General features: G+C 52.3%; 1 protein-coding gene across 2 annotated transcripts; it reads left to right on the forward strand.

The window, feature by feature from the left end:
- The first annotated feature begins 751 nt into the window (after window positions 1-751).
- TCOF1 (treacle ribosome biogenesis factor 1) lies at window positions 752-24,001 on the forward strand. 2 transcript variants are annotated; one of them, XM_067305050.1, is made up of 18 exons: window positions 752-905; window positions 1,385-1,440; window positions 4,318-4,460; window positions 5,943-6,046; window positions 6,326-6,671; window positions 7,540-7,634; window positions 8,153-8,377; window positions 8,985-9,254; window positions 14,140-14,314; window positions 14,482-14,630; window positions 16,397-16,570; window positions 17,093-17,342; window positions 17,646-17,731; window positions 18,484-18,712; window positions 19,853-20,419; window positions 22,204-22,307; window positions 22,921-22,960; window positions 23,420-24,001. In XM_067305050.1, exons 1-17 carry the CDS (start codon window positions 792-794, stop codon window positions 22,954-22,956), a joined length of 3,123 nt encoding a protein of 1,040 aa, XP_067161151.1. In that variant the 5' UTR covers window positions 752-791; the 3' UTR covers window positions 22,957-22,960; window positions 23,420-24,001. The 2 variants fall into 2 exon arrangements, with proteins under 2 accessions (XP_067161151.1, XP_067161153.1); XM_067305052.1 differs by having other exon boundaries at window positions 17,649-17,731.
- The last annotated feature ends 557 nt before the right edge of the window (window positions 24,002-24,558 follow it).

The following is a 24,558-nucleotide window of genomic DNA, read 5'->3' on the forward strand; positions in this document are numbered from 1 at the left end:
TGCCCTGGCCCAGCTCGGTTCAATTCCTGGTTCCACTCGGCGCTCGGGCCGGCCCGCTGCAGCTCCTGGTGCAGCTCCCGGCCTGCCTGTCCTGGTGGGCTCCGCTCCCAATTCAGCTCCCTCGGCCCAGTTCAGGTCCCAGTTGGGTTTGGCTCCCCCAGCTTGGCTCAGTGCCCAGCTCAGCTGATGGTTCGGCTCCCTCAGCCCAGGTCGGTTCCTGATTCGGTTCCCCCAGCCCGGTTCGGTCCCTGGTTCAGCTCCCCCGGCCTGGTTTGGACACGTTCAGCTCCCCCAGCCCAGTTCGGGGCCCGGTTCGACTCCCCCAGTCCGGTTCGGCCCCTGGTTCGGCTCCCCCGGCCCGGTTCGGGGCCCGGTTCAACTCCCAGGGCCCGGTTCGGGGCCCGGTTCGGCTCCCCCGGCCCGGTTCGGGGCCCGGTTCGGCTCCCCCGGCCCGGTTCGGCCCCTGGTTCGGCTCCCCAGGCCCGGTTCGGGGCCCGGTTCGACTCCTCCGGCCCGGTTCGGCCCCTGGTTCGGCTCCCCCGGCATGTTTGGACCCTTTCGGCCCCCCCAAGTCCGTTTCGGGGCCCGGTTCTGCTCCCCCGGCCCGGTTCGGGGCCCGGTTCGACTCCCCCGGCCGGGCTCGGCGCCCAGCCGCGGCGCCGCACTACATTTCCCAGAAGCGCCTGGCGCGGCGGAAGAGGAAGTGACGCGCGCGGGTCAGCGGGGCCGCGCGGGCATGTGGCCGGGCCGGGAGCGCCCCGGGGGCTCGCCCTGAGCGGGCCGGGGGCGCCATGGCGGCGGCGGGCGGCCGCGGGCAGCGGGAGCTGCTGGCCCTCATCCACCAGCACCTGCTGCGCGGCGGCTACGCCCGGGCGGCCCGCGAGCTGCAGGCGCAGCTGGGCCAGGTAACGGCGGCGCCGGGCGGCCCGGGGCGGCGGCGGCGGCGGCTCCGGGCCCGGGCCCGGGCTCGGGGGCCGCGTGGGCCGCGGCGGCCCCCGCAGGGCCCCAGGTCCAGCGAGCCGCCCCCGCGCAACCGCCGGGGGCCGGGGCGGCCCGGGCCCCTCCCTGGGGCAGCGCCGCGGCCTGTGCCTAGAGATGCGCCGTGTACACGTGCTCTTATGTACGCGGTTATATATGTACTTATTTATGTGTATGTCGGCTCCGGCGGGGGGCGGCGGGGGGCGGAGGCGGGTCCTTAGTGCTGCGGCGCGGACAGACCCCTGGGAGAGGAGGGCTTCCTTGGGAGCGCCCGCACGTGGGCAGGAAACGTCCCCTTCGTGCTCTGGGCTCCTGGAGGGACCTTTGCCGTCCCCGGTTGTCCTGTTCGCTGGCCACATCCTGGAACGGGCATGGCGACTGATTCGTGTTCTCTTTGCTTTCACAGAAATTGCTTCCTTCCCTGACGACCTCTCTGGAGGAGATCTTTACCCACTGGCAAAAGTAAGTCTGAGGAGGAAATTGCTGTCAAATGGATTCCAGACCGTGGAATTCACAACCAAGCTGTATTACACTTGTGATCTTTATTTGTTGGAATTTCCTTTTGTCAGGGTATTTTCAATAATAAGCATGCCCAGGGGACTTTCCTCCCTAGGCCTGCTTTCAGATAGATTTATTTCAGATGTTAAAGAAAAATTAAATTAAAATTTCTTCAGCTTGGGGTTAAGTTGTTACTCTATTTTTGAGACGCTGATGCTATTCTTGCCTGTTGGGGGTGATACTGGAGCATTACTAGGGTTAGAGTCATATTTCACTGGCAAAAAGTCTTCCCCAGTTTCATTTCACTTTCTTTTTTAAAGCCATGTGCTTTACATGGATGTGACACTGGCCAGTGTGGGCTGAACATGTGAATGAGCAGAAGTTGCTGAATCAGAACTGTCAAAGCTGTTACAGGGATGTTAGATCTTGGCATAGGTCACATAACTTATGATCTAAAGGAAGGTACTTTTGCTTTCAGCCTGCCCTTACATGTGCTTTCATGTTTAGTTCCAATGACTTCACGCTTAGTTATTCAGCTGAATACCCTACACCTGTGGATGTCTGCAGCAGTGGAGCTTTCACATTTGCAGAGTGAGATGATATTTGCACCCACTCTGTGTGCTGCTTGCTTTATTTTGATGTAGAAGTGCAGCGCTGCAGAGACTGACATGGTTGAAGCCGCAGAGCCGGGTTAGCAGGGAATCAGTGTAGCTGGCTTTCTGTGCCTGAGGAGTCCGGCCTGTGCTGCGGAGCGCTTGAGTGAAGATGCTCTTCAGCCTGGCTGTGCTAGTAGCCTTGGAGGGTGGGTGTTTGCCCCAGAGGTATTTTCTGCTAGAATGCTTTAAGCCTGGGGCTGTCCTGTTCTTGCTCTTGTGTCTCCACAGTTTTCTTAACTGAGCGGGAGAGATGCTGTGGAACCAGGTGAAGATGTAACAGTGTGGAACGGGGCTTGCGGTTCCTCCCTCTAACAATTTATTGCTCTCTTGGGTGTTGATGCTGACTGTACTGTGTGCCAGGCATCCTGGGCTCTGCTGCACACCCTTCCAGACACTATTACTCTTAAACTGTGGAGGGCAACAGGAACTCGCATCATGTTTAACTCCTCTTTGGTGTCACCCTTATGTTGTAGCTCCACCTGACAAGTCTGCCTCTTGCTCCTTGTCTCACCTTATTGTTTTATCTGAGTTGGAGTGAAAATGGGGGATGCATTGACCAGCTGTTTGGTTTATCCAGGAAGCGCCCTGCTTAGCTGAAGTGCTCTCATGTGGGTGAGCTGTGATTCTCACATCTTGTTCTCACTTCACAGGCTCTTGGCCTGAAAATGCCTTCCCCAGATTCTGTGCTGCAGCTCTTCTCTGTCTAGCTGAGGTCATCCTTGATGCTCTCCTTAAACTCTTTAAAAGTGAATTTAACAGTTGAGACTTGCCTTTGTTTAAGAATGGCTTCCCTATAGGGCTACATTTAGTCCTGGAGTCCACTGGGAAGACAAACAGAGCTGCCTGATGCCTGGGTGAGGTGGCAAAGCTGGACTGGCTCAGCCCCAGAAACAGTGGGAGCGGTTGGAGTAACGCAGCAGTTATATGCTCCAGGCTGCTGTAGGGCCAGTGCCTGAGGGCGGGCAATGCTGTGCTCCCGCGCGCTGCGTCCCTGAGCCCCGGTCAAACGCAATGTAAATTCTCACAGTAGTCTCTGTATCATCAGCTGCCACCGAATCAGGAAGGCATTGGAATATAGTAGCTGCCTGCATGACTTGCCCTATGTCTTGTTGAAATGATTATTGGAGTAGTTGCAGGCCTTGTAATAGCAAATGTTCCTTTGGCTGAGCCTACCTGCAAAAGAGTTGCCGATACAGCTATGCCAGTGAAACCCTCTCGTAGTGTAAACAATCTTTACTGGTCGAATCATTAAATAACCTTATTTTTATGTCAGGTGAATAAATAAGCTAACCTGGCACAAAAGTGTTTTTTTAATAATTGTATATGTGTAAGGCATTTTACTGGCATAAAATATTGTATGTGTGTGAGCCGTACACAGACGTGCACCAGCCATTGATACCCTGGTAATAAAGCAAAAGTATTACTTGTGTTTTCATTTGAAAGTAACTTTAGCCACATCTTATGTTCTCCTGGTACAAGTAGGAATCAGAGCCTGGAAAACACCTCTTCCAGCTTAGTGCTTTTGACCCAAATAAACAGCTTAGATGATTAATGCTTGTCTTTGGCCCTTTCTTTGCCATCTTTCAATGCATGTTTTTTAGGTCCAGCCACTTCCTTTCGTAAATATATTTGCACCCTAACTTTTATCTCCTTTTGGCTCAAGTGCCCAAACGCAAATGGCTTGGGCAGCCTTTATGTTCACTTGTCATGGCTTCACAGAATATCATGACCTGTCTGGGACTCGCTGCTTTAACCCTGAGGCAGCATCGGTTGATTGCTCTGTCTGGCTATAGCTGTCTCCTGGAGACTGAATTTGTTCTGCAGGTTGCCTTTGCTGTGTGGTGAGCATCAGCCTGACCAAATATGTTTGTACTTCTCTGCTAATGTGAGAAAGATGCTTTCTTTCTATGTCCTAGGTAGAGTTTGTATCCAGTATCTCCTCCAAGTGTTGCAAGGATATATTGCTCTCAGGAGCTGCCTGAGGAGGACAGAGATGTATCTTGCAGGTTACCTATGGATCTCTCCCATCCTCTCAGGAGCTGCGGAGGAATGACAGTGCTTGTCTTGAGACTTGTGTCAGACCTGAGAGTGGCTGAATTAATGAGTGTTCAGATTTGTTCTTTTTTCAGGAGCTGTTCCCCTTTTTGACACCTCCTCTCTACTCTTACCAAATTTGTTTCCTCAGAACTCCCTCGAATTCCAGGAGAAGAAAGGTGAGTGATGTGGAGGCAGCCATCCCAGAAAAGATCAGAGTTCCTGATCCCGTGAGCAGCTCTGAGAGCTCAGAGAAAGAAGAGGATGAGAAAGAGAAGACAAAAGTTGTCAAGGGTAGGAGCCTTTTATCTTCTGATATTTTGACTGAGTAGGACTGTGTAAGAGCAGCCCAATCTGCTTGGCCAGAGAAAATGCTTGTGAAGTGATAGCTCTTCCCTGATGCTTCTACAAAACTAAAACAACTAATTGAGCACCTCTGTCCCTGTAGAATTTCTGAGGAGCAGAGATGCTTGCTAAAGCTAACAAAAGCCTGTGGAATTGGGCTCTGGTGTTAGGAGCTAGGTTTAGATTGCTTCTGTGGAAAGAAAGTCAAAGATATAGGGGAAAGGAGTATCTCTTTGTCTTCACTCCTGCTCTCTTGCTCTTCCTCTCCTATAGATTATTTTCTTTCTTCCTCTCATAGAGTCTGTTGGATTGGTGTGGATGAGCATAGCTCCTTGGAGAAGTGTTTCCCCCTCTGAGATGGATGTGGCTGCCCCAGTCACTGCCCTGTAACTGTGTGTGTTTTTGCCCCCATTGGCCCATGTCAGAGTCTGGCGCTGGCAGAAACCCACCCTGAGAGCAGTGTAAGTTAATGTCTCTGGGGAGGCTGAGCCCAGGGATGCTACTCAGGCTTGAGTAGAGCTGTATACTGCTGGGTATGGATCAGTCCTGAAGCAAGTGCTCTCACCTCTATTGCTATCACCCCTTCCAGCCCTGAAAGCTACATCACTGCCTGGATTCAGCACTTGCCAGATTTCCAGCTAACTTGCACTGGTACAGTCCTGCCCCTTAGGGTCTGTCCTGTCCTCAGCATCCATCACTGATGAGTTAGGACAGCAAGTTTGACAATATCCCACACTAGCCTGCTGTCTGCACCCGAAGCTACCATCCCCAAAAGTCCATCCAAGAGTCTGTTGTTCTTCATCTCAAGCGAGGCTTGCTGAATTAAAGCTCAGCAAGGAGCCCTTTTCTCTGGATTTGTTGAATGTGTGAAAAGGTGTCTTTGTGTTGTGGTAGAATCAATAGTTATGGTTCATTGGGGTGGCGGAGGAGAAGGGATGAGTGTCCTAACTTGGATGAAGCATTGGGAGCCTAATGATGCCCAGTGAGGAGCCTCATCTGATCAGTTGTGGCATCTCTTGGGCCAGCAAAGGAAGGCTGGCCTCACAGATGAGGGAAGAAAGCCTTTCTAGTTGGTCTGGAAAACCAGTTCCCTCTAAGGTGGGGATGGATCCCAGATGCAGCTAATGTGTGAGGCATTGGCTTGAATAGTCTAATAAGAAACCGTGTCTGAAATGTTTTGGCTCAGTCTCATCTGCTGCAGACCAGCCCTTGGAAACATGTAAATCTTGGCAGGTTTGTCTTGATTGTGGGGAGAAGGGTGGGTTGGAGGAGCAAAGTGCCTGCCTGTTGCAAGGGCAGTGGCTCTGGTGTTGGGGCAGGTGCAAAGATGGGACCCTGCCCTGCCTGCTGGGGCCTTTCCATGGACCAGAGACCATCTTGATGGGAGGCATCTCTCGCATTACTGCTCTGTGGCTCTCTCCTGTGCTGCAGCCAGCATTCCCCTGGTCACAAACTCAGCAGTGAATGTAGAAAGCAGTGAGGATGACGACTCCTCATCAGAAGAAGAGACGCCAGCTGGAAAAGATGCAATTACAGTAAGAGCGTGCTTGTCTTGGCCTTGGGGGCTGATAGTGTTCTGAGGCCAGGGCTGTCCCAGCCTCTTTGGCACGTGTAGTATTGTGGGCTGGGGTGGAATTCATATTTAAATGACCCTCCTATGCTGGCGTAAGCCTTCTCATGGTTATCTGTCCCCCAAGCACCTCCATAAGGAGTTGTGTGGCTTGCCCAACTGCCAGAGTGCTGTTTAAGGTATGTCATATCCAGTTTAGCCCTTTATTCATCTATGCTCTTCTAACTTCTTTTGTTTACTGTAGGTGAAGCCAGCTGTGGTTAGTGGCAAAGCTGCCAACTCCCTGCATTCTCCTAATAAAACCACTGCTCCAGCAGACAAGGCAGTGGTGGCCTCTGCTGTGCACAGAACTGTGGTCTCAAATAAGCAGAAGCCCAGTGCGCCAGCTGTGTCTGCACCTCTGGCCAAGGCTGGGCAAAAGCTGGCCAGTCCTGAGAAACTGGGACATGCGGTAGCAGCCCTGGGCAAAGTAGGTCAGAGCAAAGCACCAGTAACGACCAATGCACCGGAGAGCTCCGACAGCAGCAGCTCGTCAGAGAGTGAAGAAGAAAAGGAAACGCCAGCAGTGAATTCAGCAGCCCCCAAAGTGGGTAAGGAGCCTGCAGGGCTGGGTGAAAGCATGTGCGCTCTGGTTTTGCTGCGCATCGGGTCTGAGCTGTGCCAGCAGTATGCTGCTTTCAGCTCCCTCGCTGGAAAGCTCAGAGCACGACATGCTCCCAGGAAGACTGCAAGAATGTTGCAAAGCAGGCAGCTCTGGAGCTCCACGGGATGAATCCAGCATGCTTGCTCACATTTAGGGTGCTAAATGCTGTGGTTAAGGAGTTTGTCTGCATCTCCAGCAGCATCCTGCACTACAGCATTGGAGATGATGGTGTATTTGGAGAAGATGGAGTGCTAATACTGTAGATGCTTTCTGCTTTCTGGAAGGGCACTTCAGCATTCTGTGTTTGGTCCCAATTGCAAAGTGAATGTTTGTTTTTGTTTTTTTGAAGTCTTTAAGAAAATCCCTTTTGCTGTTTTGGAGATGAGGGAAGGAATAGAACCTAGAAGCTCAGTCCTTGTCTCCTTTTCAGATAAGATGCAGCCAGGTTAGATGCTCCTGCAGGAAGCTGTGTCTGCCTGGGCATCTGCTCTTAAGGTCTGAGACTAGCCAGGAAGGTTTTCTCGTCTCTGCCCACAACGAGGAGTGGTGCTTGTGGGCAAGTGTGTGTGTGTGTGTGTGTGTGTGTGTGTGTGTGTGGTTTGTTTGTTTGTTTGTTTTTCTCTCTTCTGGAGAGGCTGTTCCCAGCAGGCCACCAGCACTTTCAGTGAGACTAGGCCCTCTTCCCTGCAAATCTCCTTAGTCTCTCTCTGCTGCTTTTTTTTTTTTTTTCTCCTGACTTCAAAAGCTGCATTATCATCTCACTTTGGGGACTCAGAACTGGCAGCAGCTGTGACATCTCCTCGCTTGTGTTTCAGAACTGAAGCAGGCAGCTGGGGTGGCTGAGAGTAGCAGTGAGGAATCGAGTGATGAGACATCCTCCGAGGAGGAGCTCACAACTCCAACAGTCCAGGTAACCTCTCCAACCCAGGGCCCTTCTTTCTAGGGAATCACTTCCCTAACCTTGAAGAGGAGAGGAAAATGCAGTGAGAGCCCAGCACTGCTGCAGTCTGTCAACACTCTCTTCCCTGGGTATGTGGGATCCCCAAACCCAAGGCTGTGGAGACACACTGTGTGACTGAGAACCCCACCAATCCCTGCTGGTCAACCATTCCATCCCGGTTCTTTCCGGTGCCTGAAGCAGAGGGAAAGTCTTTGGTCTGTAGGAGGTGACTGGCATGCAATTCCACAGTTAATGCAAATGCAGGAGGAATGCAGGCTGGTCAGACAGTCCCCCAGAGGAAGCTACTTGCTTCAGATGTTCGACAGCCCATGGGTCTGAACAAGCCTACCTGTTATCCTAGCCAAATTGGCCTAGTGGCCTCGCTTAAAACAGGCTCCACACAGTTGCAGCCCTCAACCAGTTTCTTCCCTCCTAAAAATGTAAGATGTTACCTGATACCCTGATCCCTTTCTTTCCCCTGTTCCCAGGCAAAACCAGCTGTCAAAGCAGTGCAGGTTAGTGCAGCACCTGTGAAAAGCGTGCCTCCCACTCCAGTGTCCACCAAGAAGAATGCATTAAAGCAAACAGCAGTGGCACCAAACCAGGCCAAGCTCGGATCAGCAACGGTTCTTGGGGCTGCAAAGCCTGATGACGCTTCAGAGAGCAGCGACTCATCAGACAATGAAAATGAGGAACCTGCATCAGTAACCCAAGTGCGTCTGTCTGAGACTCAGTCTCTCCTTGCGTTCCTCTCCAAAGCTAGGAATTGTGAAGGAAAAATCTCTAAACAGATGCAGCAGATAGCAAAGTCGTGTTTGCAGGGGGAGTGTTTAAAGGCCCTGGAATGCCTTTGCCTTTCTTTTTTTGGGGGGAGGGACAGGATTTGAAGTTAAAATTCAATCAGTGCTGTTAAATGTAATAAAAACAGCAGTTCCTTTCCCACTTGAAGAGGCCAGTCATCATGGTTGAATTTGCCTCTCAGCTATAAATTGTGATATACAGTGTCTAATTTGGCAAGCTGTAGTGCAACTTAGTTTCCCTGCTGTGGAGAGTGCAGAGCGCTATACTTGCCTCACTGGAGGTGACTGGTAATATCTGAAGGCTGACAAGGAATGTCTGGTCTTGCTTTCCCCTCTTGGGACACTATTCCCAGACAGCCGGATGAAAGAATGCCTTATCTTTCCTGCCAGTTGCTAATCTTCCTTCAGCATTTGCCTTTTGCAGGGGGTGCTGAAATCTCTTCCCTTGATTCCAGTCTGAGTATATGAATTGTACTACTGTGGGATTCACCTTGTTTCATGCTGTTCTTGTCTTGTCCAGACAAAGCCACCTCCAAAATCCTCCCAGGCCATCCCATCCCCAGTGAAACCCACACCGGCAGCGTCACTCTCCAGCAAAGCAACTCCAGCAAAAACGCTTCCATCAGCCCAAGGGAAGCCAGCACCAAAACCAGCAGTGCCAAAGCAGGGCAAAACCAGGCTGGAAAGGACTGCTGTTCCCACAAAGCCTGCTGAAAGTACGAAGCCAGTGGAGAGCACTGACTCCTCAGACAGTGAAGAGGAGGATCTCCCTGTGCCTGTCAGCCAGAAGGTTGGTGATGCCCCATTCAACTCAATCTTGAAAGATGAGATATGCACAGAATAATAGTTCAGCCATTACATGCTACTGCTAATCTCCTTGAAACTCCGATAGTACGTAGTACTTTGCATCTTATCTCTCCTGGTAGGGGTCTTTCTTCCTACCTGGAAACAAGCATGGCTAGCTCTTCTCACTCAGACTTGGCTTTGTTTGCCTGTTATTTTCACCTCTTTCTCTCACCGCATGGAGACAAAGAACTTCTTGGGGGCAGTTGAGGGTTACCAAATATCTGGCCTTGTGCTGGGGCTTGTCTGGCTCTTCTCTGATGTAAAAACTGTTGCAAGATGCAACAGGAAAGATCAGATGAGGGGTGGTATGCCAACAGCAGCATAGTCTGTGCGTAGCAAATAGGGAAAGAGGGTGGGGGGCCCTAATCTATTTGACACAAACTGGTTTCACACCACTTGTGCTTTGCTCCTCTCCGGGGTCACTGACAGCTTGGCCCTCCTGTGAGGGGATGTTTAGGCCCTTCTTGGGAGAAGGGCCATGAACCCGGACTAGGCTTGGACTTAGATGGCTCAAGCTGCTGGGAGACAAATCCCTTCCTGAGAGCATCCCCCTACCTGCGCAGGGTGGGACTTGCTGTGCTTCTGGTTGATGAAATAGGGCCTTGATAATCCCAGGTCCGTTTTATGGAGACCTCCTGCATTGACTCTGAGCTTCAGGGCCTTTCAGAAAGTGGCCTGAAAGCGGTGTTGCCGAGACGGCAGCTATTATTTGCTAGGGAGGCAGGGAACCTGGGGGCAGAGCCTCACGTGTCCTTGCAAGGAGGCTCTTTGTCAACACGTCCTTTTGGTATTGACAGGCAGGAGTCGGAGAGGCTCTGCATTTTGTCTTTATAGCCTTGGCCTGCTGAGGTGGGTGGAGGGGGGCGCATCTCTAACAGTTGGCTCTGTGCTGCTCTCTTCCTGCATGATTATATGTGAAGATTCAGCTCTGGGTGGCAGGAGCAGCTATTCTGATAGCTCTGCCATGGGTGCTCGCTGTAAAACTAACAAGGCTCGTCCGTTTTAGCAGGGTTGGAGGTGAAGGGCCTGCTGGGGTGGGTTTGTTTCCCCCAGTATTGATTTGAAGCTGGCAGCAGCAGGTAGCTCTCTTGCTGATGGCTATTTAACCACTTCATCATCTTCCCTCTTCAAACTGGTGATTACCCTTCACCTACCACAGTCATCAGGGAAAAGCTTGTGATCAAGGAAGCTCTATTTTTGCCAAACAGGCTGTTTCTCCCTGTGTTAGCAGCCTGCAGGCAGAGACCATGAGTGAAGCCTGAAGTTCAACCATTAGGCTTTTCTGTGTCCACAGTCCTGTCCTCTCAGTCAAACTCTTCTTAGCTCATTCTCGCCATCTGCTTCTTGGGCATATGCTAACCACTGACTTACTGTATCCTGCAACTTCCTCTGGCTTCTGTGCAAGATCCAAACAGATACAGAGCGTTGGAAGCTGCTTCATCTTTCCCTGTGGGGGTGGATTAGCACAATTAAAATGAACATCATGCCTAAATTGAACTGCTTAATTGGTATGTTTACCCCTGAAGACTCAGGAATATTTAGTCAAAGAAGTTGACAAGGTGTTTGCATGGTTTTTTTGGAGAATGGTGGTGGGGGAACAGTCTGGACTGACCTTAAAGATGCTGTGAGCTGCTTCTCTTTTGGAACTGTTAATTCTGCTTTGCTTCCCCTTTCCTGGACATTGTGGACTAAAAATGGCACTAGACCCCTCCATGTGCAGGCTCCGGTTTCTGCTCACCAGTGTTGGGCATGAGATGCATATGCATGTGTATGTTGGGAACCTCTGTGTTTCTTGATCATCCAAGGAAACTTGTACAGGCTGCACTGGTAGAAGCTTTGCCCGAAAGTTTTTATCACAGACTGCGGGCCCAGCGAGGGGAGGCCAAACCTCCCAAGAGATGGAGGGTCTCTCCCTCTATCCTGCTCCCTGAATCCTGTCCCCACTCCGTGCAGGTGGCAATCCTTCCCTTCCCCGTGTCGTGACACAGCTGAGCTATTAGTCCCAGTTCTGATACGCTGGCAGCGCTTCCACTGTGCACAGGCAGCAATGGAGTGTAATTGTTATAATTTGCTCAGCGCACGTGGCTTGGCGTTGTTTCCCCCCTCTCTTGTCATGCAGAATTGCATGATGCAAATGGACCCGGCGGAGTGGCAGATGGGTTGTGTGGCAGCTGAGTCATCATTCTAGTACTGATCCGCAGGCAGCTCCTGCTTTGGGGGCTGGGGAGGGAGAAGAAAAAACGTTTTCCTCTTGAGTTATTTTCCTTCTCCCCTCAGTTACCCTATGTACCTGTTGCTCTAAGATTTCAGAAACCCCCGATTGTCTTGCCCCACTCCCTGGGTGTAATTCAGCCTGTCTGGGGCCATGCCATAGGATGTGGCACCTGTTGGCCATCTGGCGGGGACCGAGATGAGATAGATGGAGGGACCTTGGCCTCCACCTGGGAAGGTCTGAGGAGTCCTCCAGCTGTATAAAGCTTACAGTGGTTTCTCCGTGGGTACAATTGTGTTCTTTCTGTGTCAGGATGCCTCTGTACAGTTCTTCCACAGCTCTCTGCCAATCTTTTGTGAAGTGTAGAAAACAAACCAGCCCTCATGCTATGCATCTGAGCAGAGGCAGAAACCAGTCCTGTTGCAGTGAAGGTCTTGGAAGTGAGTGAGTAGGGTTGATCTCGGTAGACTCTCTTCCCTTGGGTACCAGTGCTTGGGAAGGAGAGGGAGAGGGGCTGGTATGTTCAAGTAGACCATGTCAATTCTTGTCTGCTTCACGTAGTTCTCTCTTCACCTTTGCAAATCTGGCCTCTCTCCTGGAGATAGTGACTCACTGGTGTCAAAACAAAACAGGCAAGTGAGGTTTGCAGTCCCCCCCGTCCCCAAGTGCTTGTGGAGGTTTCTGTTTCTCTAAGCGGAGTCTTGGCTTGTTCGGAGAGCTGTTCTGTAATGGGATAAACATGCAGATGCTGTTGTCTGTTTAGTGTTTGGCTTGGAAATGATAAACACTGCCCCAGTGGCAGCCCTCAGTGGAGCTGTGCCAGGAAGCGCGATAAGATCCATCCTCCTGGGAGGCTGCTAGGCTGGTGCTCTCAGCTGCTGGCCAGGAGCAGCCCCCAAATGGGCCAGCAATGTTGAGATACTCCTGGCCCTCTGCTGTGGGCTGAGAAAAGGGATCTGAGGTGGGAGGAGAGTCACTGGGTTAGCAGCATTGCAGGGCTGGGAAAGGGGGATTGCAGTGACTGTGCAACAGGGCAAGAGTCCATTTTCCCTTCTTGCAGGAGACCCTGGGCTCTGACACAGAGCACCGAAGTGGGCTGTCATCACGTGTGGGTTGGACGGGTCTTGTCTGCCCTGGCAAGTGTGGTGCTGCTCTCTGGCAGAACAGCCCAGAGATGAACGATGAGCGGAGTAGACTGAGTGGGTGCAGAGCACTGAGCTTGAAGAATATCTGCGGGTGGTGAAGTTACCAGAACTCCCAGCAAGCTCTCCTTCTCTCTCTGCCACCGCTAGCTTACAGAAGCATGCAGGAAGGATGTCTGCAGCCCTCTGTCTGAGCTGGGAGAGGGGCCAGGAAGAGGAGATCTTACCTGGCAGTTGTGTGTCTAGTGCTGCAATAACCACAGCTTCCTTGTGCTGACACGGCAGCCTCTTGGGGCAGTGGCTCATGGCCTGTCTTGGGTCTTGGATATCAGTGTTGGCAGGTGCTGTGGAAAGACACAGCCCAAGTGAGTTGTAGGGTTTTTTTTTTTTTTTTCATTGTTTTCAAACTCTTTTAGACTGTTGACAGGTTAATTTTCAAGGGGTTCAGTCATATCCTCCGCCTGGGTCTGTTTCTGCCTGCCTTTCACATTCCCAAACTCCTGTGGCAGCCTGTCTCTACGCTGAGCTCTGCAGCAGCTCTAGGAAGTAACTGCTCTGATACCTTCTTTGCATCTTGCAAATGTTTTGGCACAAGGCTTTCTGGTTCCTACTGATTCCCCAAGCTAGGAAGAGATTGTGCTCAAATGAGAGGCTTCTTTGGAATGGGGGCTTGGGGGTTGGGGTGCTACTCTTCCCTTCAGACTACTATCCAGCCCGTCTCAGCTTCATTAAGGAACTGCAAGGCTGCCTGAGGTACTGCTGGGTGAGGTGAAAATGAGGTATTGACCCCCATGACAATCTTTGAGGAGTGGGTTTGTTAGCTCCCTGATATCATGGGACTTTACTCAGTCCCTTTGGGCTTTGACTTGCTGCATCTTAGCTGAGCTGCGGTAGGTAGCCCAGGACAGTCACTTGAAAGACTTGACTCTGTGGCCAACCTGCTGCCCTGGGTTAAGCTGTTCCCGTTCCTGGCTGCCTGCTGTTCCCAGCCCTGGAGTGGGGTCTGAGCCAGCACGTATCACCAGCTCAGTCTGCTGCGCTACTGTAACTGGTGGGTGAGGGCTTGATCTGGGAGCTGGAGAGGCTGAGGTACAGAGGGACTGTGCTCCCAGCTGCCCTGAGGCAGCAGCTGTCCTGGCTGACCTGCCTGCCCCTCTGCTAGAAGGCTCCTCCTGAAGTCTTGTTGCAGCGAGATTTATGAGTGCTGTTAGCCCTGCACACTCGTGAGATAAAATGCATTTGGGCTTCCTGTCAAAGACGCGTTGCTAAATGCAGTGGTATGCATTTTCAGCAGCTCAGTCCAGGCAGTAACTGAAGCCATTTCCAATCTTGATATGCTGAGGATGAAGTGAGTGTTAGCCACAGCTGTGTTGGGGCAAAACAAAACCTAGCTTGAGCTGAAACTGCACTTAAACCCCTAAACAAAACCTATAGTAACACTGCATTTCTGGGTCTGTATTTCTTTTTTTGTTAAGAGATTAACAGAACAGCCTGGACACGTTCCCAACCTGAGCCAGGCTGCTAAAGTTGGCGGGCCTGAAAAGGCAGTGGGAGGCACCTTGAAAAGCCAGACCTCAGAGAGTGGGAGCAGTGACTCATCTGACAGTGAAGAAGAGACCCCCGTGGCACAGAAACAGCCTCCACCAGCTGGTAAGGCCCCTTCTGGTAGTGGTCAGGAACTCTTGCCCTCTTCATCCTGGGTTTCCTTCTCTGCCCTGCCTGCAGAGCTGCCCTGGCTGTTGTGATAGTTCCTGTTCTGGACAGCCAAGGAGAGCAACTCTTGCTTACGGTGACAATCTCTCATGCTTCTCCTGCAGTGAAAACCAATGCTGTGCCCAAGCCGGCAAGTGTGAAGAAGGCACAAGCTCCAGTCCCGGTGCCAGCCGCAGCCCCTCCACCTGCAGAGAGTAGTGATGATTCCAGTGAGGAGTCAGATTCAGAGGAGGAAATAATCCCCCCTTCACAGGTAAGGAGTTGCTGACCTGCTGGGCACAGGCGCTGTTTGCCCCACACTCATGAGATAACTCATCTCAGGACTTGCAAGATGATAGTTGGGTGGGTGATGAATGATAGAGAGAAGACTCCTCCTGTTGGCTGGATCAAGGCTTCTTGGCAGCATTCCTGGGTCTCAGTGACCCCAGTTCTGGATGCATGTTTCGGCCTCAGCAAGCTTGCTGTGTGTGAGCAGGGGAAGGTGCGACTGTTTTGACAGGAACATGACTAAACACACAAGCCCAGAGCTCCTGGACTCTGTCCCCTTTGCCCTAGCCCTAGAAATTAAATGGGCCGGAAAAGCAGCCAAATCGTTATGGACAGTCCTTCCATGAGCTAGGTAGCTCCAAGGCAACCTGTACCCTGCCTTCTCCCAGCCCCTCCTTGGTGTGGGGTACAGCTGGAGAACTCTGGTCTCCCACTCTATCACCCACAGGAGGCTGGTGGGATTTGCTCTAAAGAGTAACACAGTGGTTGTGCTGCCTTTCAGCCAGAAAAGGAGTCAGACTCTTGCCTTAGAGAATGGAGGTGACCCCATGTCGGTGTGAGGAGCACTACATTGCACTGATCCCTGCTCAGTGTGGCGCTCAGCCTGACCTCCATCTCAGCCCTGGAGCTGACAGCTGGGTCTTGCTCACAAGTGATCTCTGATCCCACACAGTGGGGGTGATCTGAGTATTGTGGAGTCGATCCCAGCTCTCTCACTTGATTCTCTTGATGTCTCTGCACCTCTACTGTGGTTTGAACCCAGGAAAGAAATCACATGAGGAAGCCTTGACTGGGGAGTGTGGCTGCTGTTCCTACTTGGTGGTGGTTTCTCCATTGCTAAAGGGACAGGTGCTCTGAGCCCAGGGCTTAGTGGCCAAGTGCACTTCTCTTCCCACGCATATGCATCCCCTTTCTGGTCAACGCCCTTGTTGGGAGAGGGGGATTATGTGCATTCAAGGAAGCCCTTCCCCGTGTTGGCCTGATGCTGTGGTTGATCAACAGGCTGCCTTCTCCCCAGCTGGTGGGCAGGCAGCCAGCCTGAGCAGTCCTTGATTAAAGCTTGTTTGTAATACTGAGATTGTATAAAATAACGCAGTTGCTGTAACTTGAGCTGTGTGCAAGACGACTGAAAGCGCATGTTGGATTGGCGGCTCTCTGCATCATGGAGCATTGCTTTCCTTTCTGAAGGCCAGATGTTGTGTGCGAGAAATGTCAGCCCACAAAGGCCCAGCTTGTCAGAGATCTGGGGAGGGATGGCTGCTCACGTAGCCTTGTTTGTAATACAAACCAGGAGGCTGAGCACTCCTCCATCGCTCCTGCTCCCTCCTCTGCTGGCATTTGTGCCTTGGACTTGATGTCAGTGTCTGATTTTCCTTCATCCCTGCTCCTGGCTCTTCTGGTTTTAACCCCTCTTTATTTAGTTTGATGGGACACTTCAAGTGTCAGGAAACACAACTGCTTCTTGTTAACTTGCTATCTAATCCATGACTTGCTTGTGAACCTGAGGACAAATGTGCCGTACGGTTGGTGTCCCTGCTTTGTCTGTGTAGCCAATTAACCCTTGTGCAATATCTGAGTGTAGGAGTCATCCTGGAGCCTGAATCCCCATGTGGCAAAATAGCATTTGCAACTTACATCTTGCTGTCCTCCTGGTGCTGCAGTGGATAGGTATCTGGCTGGCTGTGAGTGTGTCACATTTCAGCTTTCCCTCTCAAGGTGTGCTCTGTCCTGACTTTTTCATATCTGCCTTAGAGTCTGTCACAGCAGAACATCAAACCAACCAAGGTTGTAAGTACAGCGGCTGCCAAGGCTAATGCCTCACTGCCTTCGGGGAAGGGGATAAAAGCACCTGCTGTCCCACCAGCTTGCAGAGTATCCGAGAGCTCGAGCAGCGATTCCTCGGAGAGCGATGTGCTTGTGGGAGAGGTAATGGCGGAGCAGGCATCTGTGGGGAGTCTCCCTGGGGAGAGTGGGCAGACAGGGTGGGTGTGCGGGTGTCTGAGGTGTGCAGGCTGCTAGTGAAGTATCCCCCTCTGAGGGAGCATGTGTGGGGGCCTGGGGAGGGGGTGGAAGAGGGGGAGTAGTTGTTTTAAACAATATTCTCATAAGGTGAAGCAGATGAGGGGAGGGATAACCCTGTCACCTTTGCTGCTGTTCCTGCCTCCCAGCTGGCTGACTCTTTTTCCCTCCTCCTTTGGCGATAGCAGTGGGCTGTACAGTCAGGAGTTGCCTCCCAGGCCACAGCTCCCTGCTTTGTCTGTGGGTCAGGGGAAGTTGGGAGTCTCATCTCCCTGCATGGAAGGTGCTGGGCTAACCTGGACAGGAACTGGAGCGGTGTGGCTGAAGGAGAGCCCAGGTGGTCCAAGCCCACCTATCTGGGGCTGCTTTCTATAGTTCATGGGAATGAGCAGTTACTCCTCCTTTCAGATACATTCTTCCTCTCCCTAGGTCCTTCCTCCTCCATGCCTGAAGCGGACAGCTCCCACGGGCAAAGTGCCTCCAACCAACACTGCTGCTCCACAGGCTGCTTCGGTCCTGAGAAATCCCACTGGCGTGCTGAGGAAGCCAGGTCTGCAGCCTGCCCAGGACACCAAGCTGAGCCAGGCCGCGCTGCCCACCCAAGCAGAGGAGACCTCGGACAGCAGTAGTTCCTCCGACAGCGACGAGGAGGAGAGACCCAAGCAGCTCCCCAAACCTGGTCAGTTCTCCTGAGGATATGCTGTCTGTGTCATGCCAAGAGGTGCACAGCCTTAGGTGCTCGTGCACAGCCTTAGCCTGGCTGGCAGCACCCTGGCCAGAGTGGGGGTGACGTTTTTTACCCCATGGGAGGTGTCACCTTCACATAGTGGTTGGAAAGGGGTTTCTGCTGTCCAGCTCTGCAGAGTGCTCCCCTTTCTTTGGAGGCAGAAGTCCCCTGGGCAGCAATGCCTGTGTGCTGGGTGGATGAATTCTGCCCCAAGAGGCAGTGCTGGGTCTGATAGGATGAACTCTGCTCCTCCAGCAGGTGTGCTGCAGAAACCAGGAGGGACTGAGCCAGCCCACAGCTCTTCCTCAGAGTCCAGCGAGGAAGAAGGGACAGCATCACAGGTACTATGCCTGAGCAGGCTGGGATCCTCTCGGGTCCTGCATCTGGCCCCAAAGCAGGACAGAGAGAGGGTTGCGTTCCCAGCCAGAGCAAGCGGGGTGCTCAGTGAGTTTGCCAGCATGGAAGCGGGGGCTCCACAGTGCAGTACTGTAGAGTAGGGCCTTGTGGTGGGGGAGAGAAAAGCTTTTGAATCCAGGCTCTTAGGAACGCTTCCCTAGGCAGCCAGACCTTAGGTGCAGGGCTTGTACCTTCCGCTATTGAACGAAAGGATGGGAGGAGGCAGTGCCTTGCAAGAGTTAAACCAGAACTGGCGTGCAGTGCCAATAGCAGCAGGGTTTTTTCCCCTGCTTTTATTTGTAACTTAACCCTTGTCCAAGCCATTAAACTCCCTTTGTAAGTAATGTGCAGGGCGTGCAGCACATCTGCAGTGCATTAGCTGTGCGTGGGTGCTTGCTAATGGCCAGGAGCCTCCCCCAAGTCTGCTTAACTGGGCGAGAACAAAGGAGCGACCCTGTCGCCATCAGCTCTTGCTGTTGTAAGCTCAGCCAGCGCCTGTTGGTGCCGACCCCTTCTGCTGGTAGCCCTGCCTTGCCCTGCCCTCTCCGCAGGGCTGGTGGCTGGCTGAACGGTGCTTGGGTCAGCCCATGGGTGGCCGAAGGTGGGCCCTTCGCTTGGAGTATAGGGGCAATAGCAGGGACAGAACTGTGTGTCTGGTGCGTAAGAGACTGCCCTGCTGTGACTGTGCTTTCTTCAGTCCCTCCTCACAGGCTATCTGGGCGTCTCCAAGGTCCCAACAGCACCTCAGATACCAAAGACGGTTCCCTCCTTGCCTGTAGGCAAAGCAGGGCAAGGGAAAGCAGCAGTGCCTGCTGCTAACCCCCTCGCCCAGGCTTCTGTAACAGCAGCCCCAGGCGACAGCTCCAGCAGTGACAGCAGTGACTCCGACACAGATGCTGAGCAGGTGCCTGCAGTCCACAAAGCAGGTGGGTCCTTTGGCAAGGCCAGAAATCTCCTTGGCCAGGAGCAAAGCCATGCTGGAAAGGGAGCAGGAGTGTGACACTGGAACGGGGCCTATTCCCTGTGTGTCTCTGCTGCAGAGCCTGGCCGTGGAACGCTGCTGCCGTCTGCTGGCTTCCTCTAGCCATGACATGGCCTTCTCCTCGCACACCCTCTTTCACTAGCCACCTTGCGAGGGCCGGCCTGCAGCTCTTGCCCCGTGCCCTTGCCTCTTCCAAGTCCTGCTGTAGCTGCAGTAATTACTGTAACTAATGGGAGCAGACAGGGTTCTCCCTGCAACCTGTGCTCGTGGTGTCAGTGTGCTGCAGTAGCAACGGCTCCTAGTGAGCTTTTAAACACTGGCTTAAGAACCTCCTCTGCTATACAGTGCTGGTGTCAAGTCTCCCTGTGGTCTTTCTGTGCTCTGTTCCTGTTGCATGTCTGCAGGGCAGAGAAAAGGAAGTGAATGGGAAGGCCTGTAGCAAAATGAGATGTCCTGCCATTCCTCTGCCTCCCCAGTTGTTGGTGAACTGTAGAATTCAGAGCTGGAAGATGTTTCTGCTCTGGTGCAACCCTGATACCTCCAGATGAGCTCTGGCTGGGCTCTGAGCTCTGGCCCACTCTTGAGGCTTAAACGGGTTGGTTAGCCTTTCAGCAGGCACATCATCAAGTTGTGGAACAAGCTGCTGAGTAGGTGTGAAGTATAAATAGCTTCAGGAAGGCCCAGGTGCTGGCAGATAAGCCATTGGTGCCTGTTAAACATGGTCATGTGGATACCACCTCTGCCTTGAAGTCCCTGACATCCTGGGGAAGGACTGCTCTATGCTCACCCTTCTTATGCTTCATTTCCCACTAGCCTAGTCCCTGTTTTTCTCGAACGTGGCCGAAGCTGTTCTGCCTGTTGTCACCCGCTTCCCTCCCCAGATACTTAATGTTAGGGCCAAGGCATCTTTCTCTGCTGTAGACGGGATAGCAAGCAGATTTTACTTTTGGGGGAGAACTGCATGCTCCTCTTTAAACGCTCTGGTAACTGTGTGTTCTGTGTGGTTTTTTTTTTGGGGGGGGGGGGTTGTGTGTGTGTTTAAAACTCCCTGAATTTGTCATCTCTCTCATCACTGTTTCTGCAGAAGACAAACCCCCTCCAGGGCAGGAAGCCACAGGACCTTCTGGCAAAGAGAAGGCAGCAGGGAAGACAGCACCGAGTCATGCCAACCTCAAAGCTTCCCCAGTCAAGAAAGCTCTAACAGTGAAGCAGAATGATGTTGGGGCAAAAGGGACGCAAGCGACCCCGTTGGCATACACGCTGCTCTCCATCCCAGAGTCAGAGGAGTCAAGTTCAGGGAGTGAAAGCGAGGTTACCACTGCTGCCAAAATCCCTGCAGTGCAAACACTGGGAGGGTTGGAAGAGAAGAAGAAAAAAAAGAAGGAGAAAAAAGAAAAGAAGGAAAAGAAGAAACCCTCCTCCAAGGCAGACAAGGCTGTGAAAACACCCAAGAGCAAAGACAAAGAGAACAAGAAGCAGAAAGCCTCTCAGAAGCGGAAACTGCCAGGAGAGGATGGAGCTGTTGGGCAGCCCAAAGAGAAGAAGCGGAAAGGGCAAGCTAGTGAAGAAGTGCCCAAAAAGAGAAAAAAGAAAGCGGCCGGTGACCTGGAGAAGCTACCAGGGAGCAAGGAGAAGAAAAAATCCAATAAAAGTAAGCATGTGAGCACTATCCATCACTCAGGGCTGCATTTGCAATAGGTTTTTGCTGCTGTTGCATGTTCAGCCTCAGGTGCAGGGCCATGTAAACAGCACCTGCTTTCCCATTAACTTCCTGCTTGCCTGCTGCCCTCTTGGCCCCCCCCAAAGCCAGTGGCAGATTTTCAAACCCTCACTTCGGTGTGTTTCTGCAGTCTCATCACCAAGCTGTGTTGCAGGCAGCAAGCTTGACTCCTCTGCCCCTCTCTGTCCTGTGCCCAGCACAGTGGGAACTGCATAATGCTCATACTTGTTGTCCTACTGATCCTTGCTGCTTGCAGAACAAGCTCATGTCCCTGTGCATCTTCAGTGGCATGACCTGTTCCTCTAGGGCTTTCTCCTTTCCTGGCCTTTACCGTGGCTGGAAGTGGCTCTCTGGCTCTGGGCAGGCAGTGGTTTGAGCATGTCTACGTGAAGGCTCCTGAGGCCTGTTTGCCCTCCACATGTGGACTGTCCACCATCTGTGCTGTGCTTGGGGCCAGTTCTCACTAGTTGCAAGCCACGAAGCCTCGAGGCTGGTTTCTGCCTGCTCTGGGGAAACGCTGGGGCTCTGCATGATGCCCTGCTCTGTGTCTGCAGTGCAGAACGGCTGTGCTAAACCCGTTGCCTGTACTGGCTCCTGCGTGGCAAATGCAACGCGTGCTAGCGGAGAGCCAAGCTGCAGCGTAGCTGGGGAAGGCAGGCAGAAGATTGCCATCTCCTTCCTTGGTCCTGACGAGCTGTGGGCATGGTAGATGAAGCCCAGCATTCATATGCACAGGGTTTTGTGTTAGAGCTGCCTGAACATGGCTCCTTGCTGGCAGCCTCTTCAAAAAAGATCAGCCTTGAAATCCATGCTGTCATCTGTCCTGTCAGCCTGTTCCCCGTAGGGCGACAGAGCCCCTTCCCTGGCCCTGCCTGATCACAGTGCCTCCTGTTGCAACACGGTGAGCCACGCATTTGAGGGATTTGACTCAGGGTTATTACTGCTGCTTTCAAACCCCAGGAGAAAGGGGAGGATAGTACCAGCCTCTTGCTCACTGCTCCTAATTAAGAGTGCTTGCTGCCCCTGCACGCCTCTGTGTAATGCTGTTTGCTGCCCTAATGCAAAGGAAATTTTTTTCCTTCGCAGTGCAGACTGCATTTGCAAATTAGAGCTGGTTCTGTGCTGGCTCTTGCAGGCTTTTGCTACCCAAAATAAAAGAGAGAAGATGGAATGGGTGGGCCAGAACTGCTGGGGTTTCTGTTCTGCAGAGATGCAGCCCTTCATTTTGGAGGAGACACGGACTTGTCCATCAGTCCTTGTGCGGGCTGTTGCACAGAGGTGAGCTGGAGCCTCTTGGAGCGGTTGTGCTGAGCTGAGTCGTGTGTCCATCCTGTGTCAGTAGCTCCCCTTGCTCTGATTTCTTACATGTGCCCAGCTACTGTAGCACTGCAGCGGTTCCTCAGAGTGGCTGGACAGCGGGAGGTGGGAAGAAGGGGATCCTGTCTGATTCTGCCCACACTGTGCATGTGTGGTGAGATCAAACCACTCTGGCTCAAGGGTACTGGAGAAACAGCCTTGAGGACAGCTGCCTTGTGGCAGGACTCTGGTGTCACCTAGAGTTACTGCTCTGTAAAGCTTTAATGTGGGCAAGGACCTGCTGGGGATGCCCCCTTTCTAACCAAGAGTTTCCTCCAGTGTAAGGTGAAGCTAAATGCTTCTCAGGCACTGGCTTTAGCAGATTTGCTCTCTTAATTAACTACTTTTCCCTTGCCTAGAAAAAAAGAATGGAAAAGAAAAGAAGAAGAGGAGCAAAAAAGCATCTTCAGAAGGGGAACCAATAGCAGATGGCTCTGCTGAAGTTCACAAGAAGAAGAAGAAGGTATGTGCAGGACCCTGGAACAGGCTACCACAGGGGAGAGCCATTCTGAGTAGTGCTTATGGGGCTCGTCCCTGCAGTGCAGCTGGTTGGTCCCTTAGAGATGTGGGGCTGGAGAGAGGAACGGAGCTGTGTCCTCGCCTTGTGGGCAGTACAGAGGAGGCTGCAGATGGTTGTGGACCTGTTCTCAAGATGCTCCCTGACTGTGGGTTGTTTGGGATTGGGGAGGCTCGAAGAAGGGCTTGTTCCTGTATTTTCCCCCAGGAGAGATCCCTTCAGAGCTCTTGCAGCCTTTCACTGGGAGGGTCACACTCGGTGGCTGGGTTTGCTGGCAGAGAACCTGCCCAAGGAGTGAGGGTTCTTCCCCTGCTACCTCTTATTCATCTAGTGGTGTTTTCAGCAGAAACTGGAGCTCCTGGGGGCTGAGCAGGCTATTGCATCCCATTCCCAGGGCTAGGAAAGGGCCAGAGGGAGAAAATAAGATGTGTTCCTTGTTATGGACTTTGTCCCTGTGGAGATGGCAGCAAAGAAGCCTCTAAAGGCTTGTGACTCTGCTGGGTTCTGCATGTTTGGGGTGCAGATGATACTGATTTATTTTTCTCCCCTTTCTTTTCAGAAGAAGAAAACAGCTGAGTCTCAAGAATTGTTGTGAGAAGGTACATGGCCTGTGGAAACTGTCAGTTGGTACCTCTCTGAACAGCAGTAACCTTTGCCAAATTCGGTACTCCTGGGCCAGCCCCAGGAACACAGTCTACCTGCTAAACAACCACTGTGTGAATCAACTTGGCCTTATGTGAGAGGGACAGGGAGTGGAGCAGTGTAAGGAGAGTCAATCAGCGGTGTGCTGGCTTCTGTTGATGTGGTTGTTCTCTTTAGCTGCTGCAAACTGGATATCCAGCCTAGATGTTGATGTCCTCTGCCATCAGCAGAGATAAGTGACCTCTGACAGTGTCTGTCAGTCCCCGCTGACCACAGGGAGCTTGGAAAAGTAATGTGGATTAGATGGTGATTTTGTAGCCACCTGGAAGTGGACCAGATGAATCTGCTCCCACTCTGCTCAGCTGTAGGCCGTTCCTTTCCTCCCTCTCCCTAACTCTTAACTCCTTTCCTCAAAGGTACCGTGGCCCTGTGAATAAGGATTTATGAGTGAAGATCAAGCAGAAGAGAGGAAAAGGAAGCCCATCAGGAGAATTCCAACTTTTTTTTTTTTAATAGTAATTTATAACTCCTTCTTTTAACTGTGACTTTTAGAGCAGAGTGGTGTAACTTTCTGCCTCCTCCTGTCCTGCTGGGGCCTGGAGAAGTGTTTTATCGCCCCTCCCGACGGCTCGCCTGTTGCACTATAACTGAACTAAAGGAGGCAGTTTGACCAGAGAAGAGCCAGCTTGCATAAACTGCTTTCCTCCTAGTTGACACCCAGCCATCTCTTTTTCTCTCTCTTCACAGAGCTATATTTTTAAGAGGAACTTTTACTCTTTTTTTTTTTTCCCCTTCTTTCTGTGATTTGTGGTGTCGGTCTTTTTGCTACCTATGGAAGAGAGCTCTTGGGTTTACTTTTTATTCTGACACTGACAACAACGATTATCCCATCCCTGGAGTTGTGCTGCCCAGCTGTGCCCAGCAGCTGTTCTCAGCCAAGGCTACAAAATTTTTTGTGGGGGTTTTTTATGGAAAACAAAATAAAAGAGAAACGGTGAGACTTTGCTTGAGCTGCTCTGAAGGGAAGGGGTGAGAAGCCCTCAGGCCTGGGTTTGGCCCTTGAACCACTCCTGGCTGTAGTGGAGGCAGGGCTGGCACTGGGGGGAGCGTGGAGGGCTGGTTGGGGCAGGAAGGGCTTGTCGATGTCTGGAGGATGTTGCATGTAGGAGCAGAGCCCAGCTTCTGCTGGGTTCTAGGACCAGCTTGACCCCCTCAGGGGAAAAGTAGTTGCTTTGTGCCTGTGTTCCTGGGCTTTGAATGCATGTTCCTGGCACAGCAGTTGTGGGGGTTTGTTTTGCTTTGGGTTTTTTTATTACTAAAATGCTACACTGCTGTGGGGGCAGGTGCTGAGAGCAGCCTGGTTTGGGCCAGGTTTAAATGCGTTGCCCTCCGACAGTGCCTATTCTCTATTTCCAGCCTGCTTGCCTCTCAGGCAGCTACCTGCAGCTTGTGCTGGCCTTGTGCCTAGCTTCATCTCTTCGTTCCCTGCCCTAGTGGTTAGGATGTGAGGAAAATAGGAGGGCTACCCTCCTGCTCCTCCTTCCAGCACAGCCCT

The sequence above is a fragment of the Apteryx mantelli genome, chromosome 14 (genome assembly GCF_036417845.1).
Source record: "Apteryx mantelli isolate bAptMan1 chromosome 14, bAptMan1.hap1, whole genome shotgun sequence".
In the NCBI taxonomy this organism is placed as follows: Eukaryota; Metazoa; Chordata; class Aves; order Apterygiformes; family Apterygidae; genus Apteryx; species Apteryx mantelli.